The following is a 13,198-nucleotide window of genomic DNA, read 5'->3' as shown; positions in this document are numbered from 1 at the left end:
GCATTTGTCCTTATTGAATTTCATTCTATTTACTTCAGAACATTTCTCCAGTTTGTTCAGATGATTTTGAATTTTAATTCTATCCTCCAAAGCACTTGCAGCCCCTCCCAGCTTGGCAACGTCCACAAACTTTATAAGTGTACTGTACTTTCTATGCCATTATCTAAATCATGGATGGAGATATTGAACAGAATCAGACCCAGAACCTATCCCTGCGGGACCCCACTCTTTATGTCCTTCCAGCATGACTGAACCACTGAAAACTACTCTCTGGGAATGATTTTCCAAGCAGTTATGCACCCACCTTATAGTAGCTCCATCTAGGTTGTATTTCCCTAGTTTGTTTATGAGAAGGTCATGGGAGACACTATCAAAAGCCTAACTAAAGTCAAGATATACCACATCATGTGTTCCCCTCATCTACAAGGCTTGGTACCCCGTCAAAGAAAGCTATCAGATTGGTTTGTTCTTGACAAATCCATGCTGATTGTTATTTATCACCTTATTATCTTCTAGGTGTTTGCAATTTGATTGCTTAATTATTTGCTCCATTATCTTTCCAAGTACAGAAGTTAAGCTAAAGTTAAGATACATACATTTCTTCTTCACTCCTTTTCCTGTTTACACAGAGTCGGAGGGGTCCAGGATTCTTTGCCTGTCTTTCTGGTCCATGTCCTGGGTTCATAGGTCTTGGAGTTCCAGCCTTTTCTCTTCAGGCTTTTCTTGACAGAATCTTTCCATCATATATCCCCTCAGTCTTCCATGCCATTCTTTCTGTCCTCTTCTGCCTGTGGTTTCTGTCCTGGTCGTTCTGTGCTGGTCGTATTATGTGTCCAAACGAGTTCTCAAGCCTATCACTGAGAGTCCCAAGTTCATCTTTCCCCGACTTCTTCCATGCGCAATCTGTCTACCAGCTGTTTGCCTGCCATCCTCCTTGTGTATTATTTTCTACTACTATCTTCTTTTCTTTCATCTCTGTAGGACTGACCATTTCCAAACCATAGAGCAGGCAGGGACAAATACACCCAGCATGCACTTTTCCTTTCGATTAGTTACTGAATTGCTGGTGCCACAGCACTCCTGGCACCTCTTTCACTGCCGCCCATGCCCAGTGGGTTCTTCTTTTCAGTTCTCCAGATCTCCCTCTAATGGCCCTAAGTGTACTTCCCAACTATACAGATTTTCTTCTGCTTCAGTTTCTCTCCTGCAATTTCGGCGAACAGATAGATATAAAATATATGCACCCACTTGCATGTTTAACTCCCCTTTTCCTTGTTAATAAGTTCAGTGCAATGATGAGTAGCTTGTCATTGTCACTGAACTGTTTACAGTACAATGGCCCTTTGTGCTGCTTGTTATGTAAGAAACTGGGCTGCCTTACAAAATACAGATCCTGAGGTAAATCATCACCTAACAGAGTTCAAGTTGTGCTACAGATCCCCATGGGCAGGCTTCAGTGGGAAGTTCTTAGGGACTCTTTCATCTCTGCTGCTTTGAGCTTGGCTCCAAGAAGAAGCCTGCACACAGGTCCCCATTGTAGTGGTAAATGATTGCTATTAAATCCGGATAGTAAATTCTACAGTCCAAATTGTAATTTGTCACCTGGTCTGACTCTAAACCATCCTACCAAAGCTTAAAGGCTCAATTCCACAATCCAGAAGCTCTCCTGAGTAATCCTTACTCCCACTGAAGCCAAACACATGCCCTCTACCACCCCCATTTTTAAATTAATTCTGTAACTACTAGATTTAGGAGCTGTAAGCATTAAAATGCTGGGCCTAACAGTGAGCCAGATCATGATCCCAGTCTGTGTATGGAGGGGTCCCTATGCATGTGGCTCTCCTCCCTTGTTCATGGAAGGTGGGTTCAACTGCCTCCATGGTACCATGAAGTCACAGAAATGAAGGATTAGAAGGGACCTCTAGAGGTGACTAGTCCGTCCCCAACCATGCTGAGGCAGGACCAACTAAACCTAGACCATCCCTGAGACGTGTTTGTCCAACCTGTTCTTAAAAACCTACAGTGATGGGAATTCCACAATCTCTCTTGGTAACTAGTTCTGGTGCATATAATTAGAAAGTTTTTCCTAAGATCCAGCCTCAATATTCCTTGCTGCAAACTAAGCTGGTTACTACTTGTCCTGCCCTCGGTGGACATGGAGAACAATTGATCACGGTCCTCTTTATAATAACCTTTTTCATATATGAAAACTGTTGTTGTGTCTCCCCTGTGCCTTCTCTTTAGACCATACTCAACCCCACCCCACTCTACCATACAGTTCTGAGCCTTCTCCTTGCTTACGGTGTTGTACTACCTTACCCAAAGAAGGTAGTACGCTGCTAGGTTGAGAGACTAATTTGTGGAAACCTCCACAAGGGAAATCTCATGGAGATTTTCAATCTAAAAACCCTTTCTGTGTCTTTTGCCACATGAAGGGACAATCTTAGCCAGTGTTTGGAACTGTTTGCAGCTGCCGTGAACAAAATAATAAAGAGCTAAGAAAAAACGTGTATTTCTATCTATTTAACTAACTATGCAGATGCGTACTCACAGGATAGAACCATGTCAAGCCTTTAGTATGTGGAGAATATTTCTATTATATCTACTCTCTCTCCCCCTCCATTTTTCTCTTTACCTCTTCTCCATACATGTTACATCAAAAAACTATCTTACTAGAACATTGCAAAGTCAAGCACTCAGAAGTTAGCAAATGCCAAAACTGAGGCTGCAAAAAAGATTTAAGATTTTCCAAAAGAATTCAGCGTGAGGCAGACACTTAGCATGGGAATTTTCAACCTGAATGGTTTAAAATTGGCAAAATTATAAGCAACCATAAACAGAGTCTCAGAATAGGAAGTGTTGAAAAACCTTAAATGTAAGATGTGTAACCAACTCTGCTTATAATTATTATTAATTGTTATGCAATTATTATGCTTATTATTAAAACATTTACCAGGCAAAAATACACTGAGATATAAATCGAGCTCTCAGGTATGCTCTGAATGCACAAACAGAATCAATTCAGTTAACCAAAAAAACCATAAAGAACATACATAAGGTAGGAAAACAGAGACTTAAAAGATTATTATAATGATTAAGTTAAAAAACCTCTGGTAACTGTAAACTAATACTATCCCAATGAACTTCAGGAAATATGATGTAAAACTATCCTATAAATAATACGCTATGTTCTATAAATAATTTTTGATTGTGACTTCCAGTTAATCCACATTTGTGACCAAATTATCAAATTATACCTAAAAAGAACAGGAGTACTTGTGGCACCTTAGAGACTAACAAATTTATTTGAGCATAAGCTTTTGTGAGCTACAGCTCACTTCATCGGATGCTGCATGAAAGCTTATGCTCAAATAAATTTGTTAGCCTCTAAGGTGCCACAAGTACTCTTTTTCTTTTTGCAGATACAGACTAACATGACTGCTACTCTGAAACAAATTATACCTGTTTGTTTGCTTATACATAATTTTCTGAGGGAGCCTAGTTGTGAGAATTCAGCCCTTGTAACTGCATATCTTTGTTCATGTGAAAGGACTTTGTCAATTTGAAATCTAGACAATTTAAAAAATAAAAATCCTTTCAACCATTAAACATGCACTTGAGACCCTGCCAATTTTTATCATTTTACAGTTATATTTTCCCATATTTAAAAATGTTTTTCTCTCCCTTGTTGCTGTTTGAAAGACACAAACTACAGGGGACTCTGCATAGCTTACTAAGACTGTATCTTCACTGCAGAGTTAACTCAAGTTATTTACACCCGAGTTAACTCCTCTCAAGTTAGCCTAGCTTGAGTGAGAGCAGCCGCATTGCGAAATCTCAGTTGTGCTGCACAGAATGATTGTGTTAGCAGCTGATGAGTTGCGCTGACTCAATCTGCAGCTTCTTCCCCCAGACGGGCCAACCAACTTGAGTTGAAAGCACCACCACACTCAAATGAAGGGATATTGTGTGTGGACAGGACTGGAGTTAGACACCACGTGAGTTATAACTCTATTTAACTTTGCCGTGAAGCTCTTGCTTCGTACAGGAAATAGTGAAACTGGTTCTGTATAAAGAGCTGCAAAAAAAAACCCACAAAGTAAACAAAATGGGAAAACAGGCACAAATATTTTTCTGTAATCCTCTGATATAGTCATTGTAGGTCTGACTTGTCACATTAAGGAGCTTGAGAGAGTATGCTGGGGTCCATTTAAGCTGTCAAATAATGTTTGGGAAATTATCAAACGTTTCCTCATGCAGCTGTTGGTCTGATCCAGATGAGTCAATCCCTAACTCTGTTAGCATCTAATTTAGTACAGCTAATACTGACTGGGCACTAGGTTTATTTCTTAGATGTTGTGACTGGTTCTTGCTTACCCTAATGTCATGTTCCATGATGCAGTTAATGTAGCTACATCTGTCCAACCATCCTACAGGATCTTTTCTCTTTGAAATTACCCCCCTGGCCTTTGACTCTGTTCTTTTTCTGCTGCCATGAGAACCTTTTAAATTCCTGGTGTGACAGGTTCAGTCACAGAGACCCCCTTGGGACTGTGACCTGATGTGCTGAATTTACCTCTGAGCCTGTTTTCTCTGCCAGCTTGGGACTCCAGAGTTTCAAGTAATAACAGACAGAACAAAGTAAGTTACCAAGCAAAATAAAACAAAACACGCAAGTCTAAGCCTAATACATTAAGAAACTGATAAAGGTAATATCTCACCCCCAGAGCTGTTCCAATAAGCTTCTTTCACAGACTAGATTCCTTCCTAGTCTGGGCCCGATCCTTTCCCCTGGTACAGTCCTTGTTCGTTCCAGCAGGCATCTTACAGGAAAAGCAAGGGCTTTCTCATGACTGAGACCCCTTTTGTTCTGTTCCACCCCCTTTTATAGCTTTGGCACAAGGTGGGAATCCTTTGTCTCTCTAGGTCCCCACCCGTCCTCCTAAATGGAAAAGCACCAGGTTTAAGATGGATTCCAGTACCAGATGACATAGTCACATGTCCTGTGAGACCCCAGCCTCCATTCTTCCAGGCCTGACTCTCACCAACGCAGGAAGGCTTACAAGTAAACAGAGCCATTTACAACCAATTTTTTTATTCCATGGGAGCCATCAAGATTGTAAACCACACTTGGCATAATTGGCCCACACTTTGCATAATTACAATAGGACCTCAGAGTTATACTTCATATTTCTAGCTTCAGATACAAGAATGATACATTCATACAAATAGGATGAACACTCTCAGTAGATTATAAGCTTTGTAATGGTACCTTACAAGTGACCTTTTGCACGAAGCATATTTCAGTTACATCCTATTCACACTTCTAAACCTATTTTTATAAAGCATATGGAGTGCAACAGCATACCTGGATCTTCCACACATGCTTGTCACAAGTTATGCCTGCCTTAGTCATAAGCAACCAAGATTTACACAGTAATTATAAATGAGTATTTACTGGAAGCTTAGAGTGTAAATAAAAACTGCATCAGTGCACTTAAATAGAAAGTTACCTAACCTTTTTCTTGGCACTCCTTGGTTTGTGTTGTCACACCTTTGCAATCTAACAGCAAGAGACCAAGGTATGAGTGCCCCAAGGAAATTCATTTTAAATATGACTGTGTTAGCTTTGTTCTGCCATTGCCAGACCCCTGTGATTTTTTTTGCCTCTTGTAGCAGAGTGGATTTGTCTTGATACCATAGCTCTGAGCCTCAGCTGCAGCTAAGGGGCACCCATGCTGCTCAGAGGGTGGAGTACAAAGGTGCTTCTTTACCACCCTTCCCCATTCCTGGGCACTGGAATAAATTAAGAGCAGCCTTAAGGCTGCTCTAAGTTACACTGGGTGCCAAAGGCCCCAGAGGGCTGTTATGACAGCTGGAGACTGCTGGGGCGCAAGGATGGCCTGCTCAAACTCCCTGCACTCACCGCAGAGTAGGATGTGGTGTAGGGGCCACTATGATGAAAATGGCTTTCAGGCTGCTTTGCTCTGGGTGAGTGTCACAAAGTTGTCTTAGTGGAGGGAAGAATTGGGGCCCCTGTGTTGTTCAGTAATAGAACAAAAACTATCAGGAGGAGTTTTTTAGAATGTGGCATCTGTATGACTCATTGTTTTACTAGAGGTAAACAGGAATAATACTACTAGGGTGAAATCCTGGCCCCATTGAAGTCAAGGGCAAAATTCCCCTTGATTTCAGTGGGGTCAGGATATCACCCGGGCCTTAAAGTTTAAACACTGCCCCCACCTAGTCTGACAATACATTTAGCTGAGTACCGTTTCATCACTCTAATGCTCCCTTTGTTTCTTTGTTGGTCAGGGTGTTCCCGGGTGAAATGTTTTTCAACTGGTCATGAGCACCGATTCCCAAATGAGATTTACTAGTGGTAATAGTTTACAAGGGCCCAGTCCTACATGGTGCTAAGTGCCTTCTGCAGTGTCCCGTGGGATGCTGTTTCCCATTGCTCTGAGCTCCCAATGATATCAGCACAGTCTAATTCATTAGGAACTAAGGATATTCTGCACCTGGCAGGACTGGACTTAAAACTCTAAATCTTAGCAGTCCAAATATGGCTTCAAAGAGACATCTGTTATGACTATTAATTATTATCTGGTAAGCACAAATGATGTGCTCAGGTCTGTACAAGATACAGACACAGAGATAATCCTTGCTGTAAGGAGAATACACTTAGAAGTAAAACCCTTGAAGAGGACAGATTCTTGAAGCTACTCTGTGCTAGTTAAATGCCAGTGCAGACCTTTTAATACTTTATGAATAGGCCTGGAAATGAATACTTTCCTCCTATGTAAACTGAAGTGATTACAGTATTCTCCACCCGTGATAAAACCATACTGATGGTACACTGAGAAGATTCCTTCCAAAGAGCTTCAGAAATCTATTTTAAAGAGCTAAAAACGAGGGGTCTATGCCTAAAATTTAATCAGTCTTGTTTTGTTTGTGAGAGTTCACTATGGTACTTACTGGAAATCAACAGGAAGAACAAACGTCCACAGTAGGCTCAAAGGTTAGCATGATGCTGGTATTATTTTAACCTGGATGGTGAGGAGGAGGAGGAGGATTCGTGTTGCTGTAGCACAATAGAGGTGCTGCTCAAAGAGCAAAACCCCATCACAGTGCAAATATAATCCATGCCCCCAAAGGATTCATAGCCTAGACTATGAGCTGGCCCTACAGCATTAGGAACACAGGAACTGCCATACTGGATAAGACTTAAGATCCATCTAGGCCCTAGTATCTGAGAGTGTCCAATACCAGCTGGTGCAGAGGAGGGTGTAAGAACCCCACAGTAGGCAGGCATGGAGTAAGCTGCTTCCCCGACAGGTCTCACACTTCTCTCTAATAGCTAGAGATCGGCTGAAGCCCTGAAGCATGCGGTTTAATATCCTGTCCAAAATTTGTTGTCGGGATGCAGTTGTCGTGCAATAAGCAGGAGTCTCGGCTCAGCACCTGCCTAGCTCATGGCAGCTGATAGCACCCTCTGGTAGTGCGTTAAACAATGTAGCTAACATCTGTCTTGTGTTTGTTTCATCACCTTCACCCCAGGAGGGGAAGTGTGCGCCAGGGAGTGGTTTTGTGTATTTGTTTGTTAATATCTACACACACACACTCTATGTGTAAATGAAAGAAGGTAGAGTCAAAGAAATGTGTCTTGCACTCGGTGTGCACGCTGGTGAAGTTTGTGATGGTCTTTAGTGCCTACAGAAGTTCATTCCACAGTCCTGGGCCAGCCCTTGAGAAAGTTCCTTCCCCCACAGTTGAACTTCACCCTCGTAGAGTTCCATTGTGCCAGGCGGCAACAGGCACAAACAACACAATTGCCAGCTAAACTGAACACATCTGGCATCAGACAACTATCTATTGTTCCAGCCATCCCATACCCCTCGCCACAGGGTCTGAACACATAGCTCCTATACGTCCAGAAATGAAGACCTCTACAAGCAGAGCTGAAGGAGCAGCACAAGCTTAATTTGTGTGGTGGAGGCCTGTGGTTTTGGAAATGAAGGTTCTAGGTTCTACTCCTGATGCTGCATTTAGATGCCGGTTACGTCATCCCTGTGCTGCAGTCCCTTTACACTGGCTGCTCTGAGGAATGCCCTTGAGATAAGGGAAGCCTCCCATATGGCATAGCATCAGCATAGACAGTTCAATGCCAGTTATGACAGCAGGTCCCCACTCAGAGGACACGTTGGGGGCTATTCCTGAGGGAATGGAGACATGAGTGAAGTGCTTCTGTGCTCTGGCAGTTCCCAGCTGCCTCGATGTCCCTTGGGGCCTTTGGCAGCCAGGCCCAAGGCAGAGCAGCCCTACATTGGCACCCAGATTGGGTAAGGCAAGAGTGGCATAAAGTCACCTTTGCCTCCCATTTTGGGCCCTGTGCTTAGCGCTGGTTGACTGCAGAGATGAACTGGGCCTGTTGTGTCTATGGCTTGGTTACACTCTGCTGCCAGTGACATCTGAATTTAAGAAAACTGAAGGAATTTTAAGCATCTAATTTATTTGTATTTTGTACATTTCGTTCAATTTGGGCACTGGGTAATCAGAGCCTGTTCTGTTTCACTGTTATTTCTAGTCCCTTTCATCCTCTGGTTCTTCAGCCCTTGCACAATATTATTGACTAGTTAACACTGAGGCGGGGGGAAGTTGGGGGCAGGATGACTGTTTGGGGTCCTAACGTGAGTCGGTCCTAAAATTATTTAAATTATTTAAATTATTTATTTGCACTTATTCATCAAACACATGGAGATGGGCTTGGGAGTTGGGTCCCACTAAGAATAGAAGCTACGCTCAGTTGCTTTCGTTATTTAACATAGTAAACAGTAAAAGCAACTGGAATTTGCCCCCCCGCCCCCCCCCAGGAGAGTTTTAACATCAAACCATTTCTCTTTCTCTCTCCTTGCTCATTGTTTCCAGCCAGCAGCCTGAAGACCCTTGGAGTTGATTTGCTCCAAAAGCAAAATGCCGGGCTTCACCACACTGAGGAATATCATGAAAACACCAGTCTGATTGTGAGACGAGGGCAGGTGTTTCAGTTAAAGCTGACCTTTGACCGGGAACTGAAAGACAATGACAAAGTGGTGGTGCAGCTCAGTGTCGGTAAGAACACAACTCTTTAGCTCTCAATGGTATGTCTAGCAATGCAGGAGTTGCCATGCTCAGGTACGCTAGCCCGACCAGACTTGTATGGTATCCAGTCTCAACACTAGCCAATGCTGCTATGGTGAAGAGTGAAGGAATGGATGCACCATAATGCACCTGGCCAATTTTATACTACATCATTATGGCGGAGACTTAATTTCTTCCATACCTTGGCTGGTAGCTAGATTATAGATCAAAGCATGAGGACAGGAAATAGAACCTTGTAGTCCTAACTACCATACACTTGGTCTAACCATTAGACCTTGTCATCTTATCACATGCTGATTCACACCTCCTCTGTATTTTGTATTGATCTATTTCCAGGTGAGAAACCAATGGAATCCAACGAGACCCTTTTGTTGATGAACCTGAGGTCTGGGCAGGACTCCCGGTGCTGGTGTGCCAACATCTCTAACACCAATGGGAAGGAGGTAGATAGATCACTTGTACACAAAATTTATTCAAGTGGCAAATGAAAGGACCACTTGGTGCTGCAATGGCAGAGTGGGTGCTCTGGGTATGCCAGGGCTGGAGGGCGCTGTGGAAGCAGGGACTACACTCAGCCTTGGGGAGAGAGAGAACACTTGTGTCACTCTCTAGGGGCTTGCTCTGAGGCAGATGGACGCAAGATGGAACAGCATCAGCAGGCTTCAAGGGAAGCTGTGCCCAGCCCTTTTCTATGCCTGGAAAAGAGTCACTGCAATATGGGAAGGGGAGTTAATTGGGAGACACGAGAGAATACTCAGAGCTCTGAGATTGGCTTCTGCTGTCTGCTCACTAGCTTTATAGGAGAAACACCATCCCGTTGAATTCATCGCTCTATTGCTATATTCTGACAGCTGCCTTGTCCTCCTCCCATCCATTTCTCCCTTCAGCACATGCCACAGGCTTGATTAGATTCATTGCTGTAAGATCAGAGAGTGTTACTTGTACCACATTTGTTCACACTGAAGAGGGGGCAATGTGATGGATAATCACCTGCCTTGTGCTTTGCTTAGTGCCTGGTAACTGTGACCAGTCCGGCAGATGCAGCTGTTGGAAAATACTTTCTGAGTGTGAAAACTGGATCTCACATTTATAGCCCTGGAAACAAAGTTGTCTACGTGTTGTTCAACCCTTGGTGTGAAGGTAATAGAAATGGCCTCGTGACATGTAGTTACAATGACTGCTATAGGAGATGATGTGTTCTTTATACTTTCCTTCTTTAGTCTCAGTTTCTTGCTCCTCTTCTCTTTAAAACACTGACGCCTAATTCTTCAAGCCATGGAACGTCAGCCAATAATATTTAGCACTGATACTGGGCCTGACTGTGAATCCCTTACTTCCATTGGTGCTCCATTATTCACCCTAATGGTCCCATTTAAGCCAATGGCACTGTTTCTCTGAGTAGCTGCTCATCGATGGGAAAAAGGGGTTCACTGTCCAGTTCACTGTGAAGAAGTAGGTGTTGAAAAGAAAGATGTTTTCTACTATTTCATAGAGAACATGGTTATTTTTCCAGGGAAGGAAGAAAGTTCAGGATTAAATCTGAACGCTGTTTAATCATTAGTCTGGAACCAGTGCTGCTAACTCTAGGCTTCACTAGCTTTATGTTTCAAGAACAGAAAAGACTTGTTGAGCCTTTGAAAAGTTTTCTACCAAGTGCATGAAAATCAAGTAACATGTTCATGTGTTTTCTTCAGCTGACACAGTTTTCATGCCTAATGATACTGAAAGATTGGAATACGTTCTCAGTGACACAGGTTACATCTATGTTGGATCAGTACAAAATATAGTTGGAAGACCCTGGAATTTTGGACAGGTAAAAGACTGTAATAATATGGGCGTGATCACACTCTCTCTCTCTCAACATAAGCAGGTGCTATTCCAACAAATGTGACCTTTCGCTGAGACCCCAGTTCAAGGAGCTACGTAAGCACACACATATCTCAGAGGTTATGAGTAATCTTATTCATTTCAAAGGGAATATTCACCTGCTTAAAGTAACACACACGATTAAGTTCCTTCCTGAATCAGGGCCTGAGAATGGAGTTTTATATATTTATAGTCAGATCACAATGTCCAACATGAAGCATGTGAGACAAAGCATTCTTGGTAGAGGGGAGGTGGCTATGGAGCCAACTTCCAGAGGACCTCAGGCAAATCCAGAGTCTAATCATCTTTAGGAAACATTGTGAAACCTTATTCTTCAAAAAGGCCTCCCCACCCTATGAATGACACAGCACGGACACCCTTCTACTCAAACCCCCCTACACCAAGCCACAGTCCCCCAAGACATGGTTTTAAAAGGTAAATTAATGAAATCTAAAAGATAGAAAGCAAAAACCCTAGTCCAAGAAGAGTTTTTTACCCCGAAAAGGGAGACATGCCAGAAACTCCATGAAGTCCATGAGGGACTTTGCTATTGCTGTTGATTTAACATGGTGGGCACTCAGATATTACCGTGATTGCAGACAATATAAAACCCTAAACGATAGATTTGATTTAAAAAGTGGTTGTTATTAATGTGATAATGATATTCAGAAAGTGTTACGAAATAAAAGATCTGATTCTCCACATCAGTGTAAGAAAGGGGAGAACTGGGCCCAAAAGGTCTAAAGACCTCATCATGTAATTTACACATTTACTGGTTGACCAGTGACTGAATGGGCATGATGGGTGAACTACCCTGTAACTCAGAAAGGTCACCCTCCAGGACAGCTCTGAGATACCGTTAGCAGAGAAGTGGAGGAAATCTGTATGTGTGCTATAGATAAAGAGAGAGCTTTGGTCTCTTGTGCTCTTTGGCATATTTCTTAAATTGTGTGTTCACACAAGTAATAAATAAAAAAAACAAACCAAAGTAATAGGTTCATCTACACTGGAATAAAAGACAGACGGTATGGCTGTGGCTGGCTCGGATCAGCTGACTCGGGCTTGCGGGGCTTTGGCTGCAGGGGCTATAAAATTGCAGTGTAGACGTTTGCATTCAGATTGGAGCCCGGGTTCTGAGACCCTGCGAGGGAGAAAGGTCTCAGAGGACTGAAGAAGAGCTCTGTGTATACACGTCTTTCTCACCTACAGAAGTTGGTCCAATAAAAGATATTATCTCCCCCACCTTGTCTCTCTACAGTTAGGTTGCAATATATATTCATTCTCCCTTTTACTCTCACAAGCTTTTGTTACTCACATGAGTACTTCCACTGACTTTGGTGAGACTATTAATGTAACTAAAGACTACTCATGTGAGTAAGGATTGCTGGATAAGGTCCTCTATATTAATGCATGGAGACTGGTCTATGCTTGCCCCCCAGATGAGGTCCTTCCATTTCAGGCCTTAGGCAGAGGTATGGCAGCTCTGGGGCCCTGTTCCTTGGATAACTGGTGAACTTCAGTCTCCATGGAAGTCAATCCAGTACCTTTCATGGACACTAAATTCATCTGACATAATAAAGAAGGTTTGGAGGTTAATCTCAGTCCTATAGATTAGTTGCTGTAAGAAAATTCCAGTGAAATGGGTTTTAGCCCACGAAAGCTTATGCCCAAATAAATGTGTGAATCTCTACGGTGCCACAAGGCCTCCTCGGTTTTTTTGCGCAAATGGACTTGTTAGCATCAGGCAGTTTGCATTTGGAGCAGCACATAAACAGGCCATTGTTTTTTATCTCCAAAACAGTTTGAGGAAGACGTCTTGGACTCCTGTATGTATCTCCTGGACAAAAGTAAACTCAAGCATAAAGTTAGAAAAGATCCTGTGATTGTGTCCAGAGCCATGTCTGCTTTGGTGAGTCTCTCCGAGAAGTGACTTGCCATTGACTCATTTCTTTTTGTTTTGCTGCTGCAAATCAGTTTGTTCCAACCCCTCTTCCACCTGTTTGTCTGTCTCAATCTCTTCCCTGCCCCTGGCATTTAGAAAACCATTACAGGCCTAATTTGAAACGGATTTTTGCTTATAACGCACATGGATCTGAAGGACAGGATCTGAAGAAACTGGCCAAGGGAAAAGGTAGCTGCAATGTAGCATCCCCACATTATCTAGCCAGTGCTCTCGGATTCATGGCTGCTA

At 42.8% G+C, this 13,198-nt stretch overlaps 1 protein-coding gene across 1 annotated transcript in view; it reads left to right on the top strand.

Annotated features, from left to right (window-relative positions):
• The window catches only part of TGM4 (transglutaminase 4), a 61,018-nt gene that overhangs the window by 15,670 nt on the left and 32,150 nt on the right, over positions 1-13,198 (top strand). Inside the window, exons 3-7 of the mRNA XM_073333138.2 lie at positions 8,929-9,111; positions 9,478-9,584; positions 10,152-10,281; positions 10,836-10,954; positions 12,809-12,916. Of these exons, the coding sequence (XP_073189239.1) occupies positions 8,929-9,111; positions 9,478-9,584; positions 10,152-10,281; positions 10,836-10,954; positions 12,809-12,916 (647 nt within the window). The remainder of the gene's footprint in view (positions 1-8,928; positions 9,112-9,477; positions 9,585-10,151; positions 10,282-10,835; positions 10,955-12,808; positions 12,917-13,198) is intronic.

Source organism: Lepidochelys kempii, chromosome 2 (assembly GCF_965140285.1).
Source record: "Lepidochelys kempii isolate rLepKem1 chromosome 2, rLepKem1.hap1, whole genome shotgun sequence".
Classification (NCBI taxonomy): domain Eukaryota; kingdom Metazoa; phylum Chordata; order Testudines; family Cheloniidae; genus Lepidochelys; species Lepidochelys kempii.
Note: the sequence above shows the minus strand (reverse complement) of the source record. Positions and strands in the feature narration are given on the sequence as shown.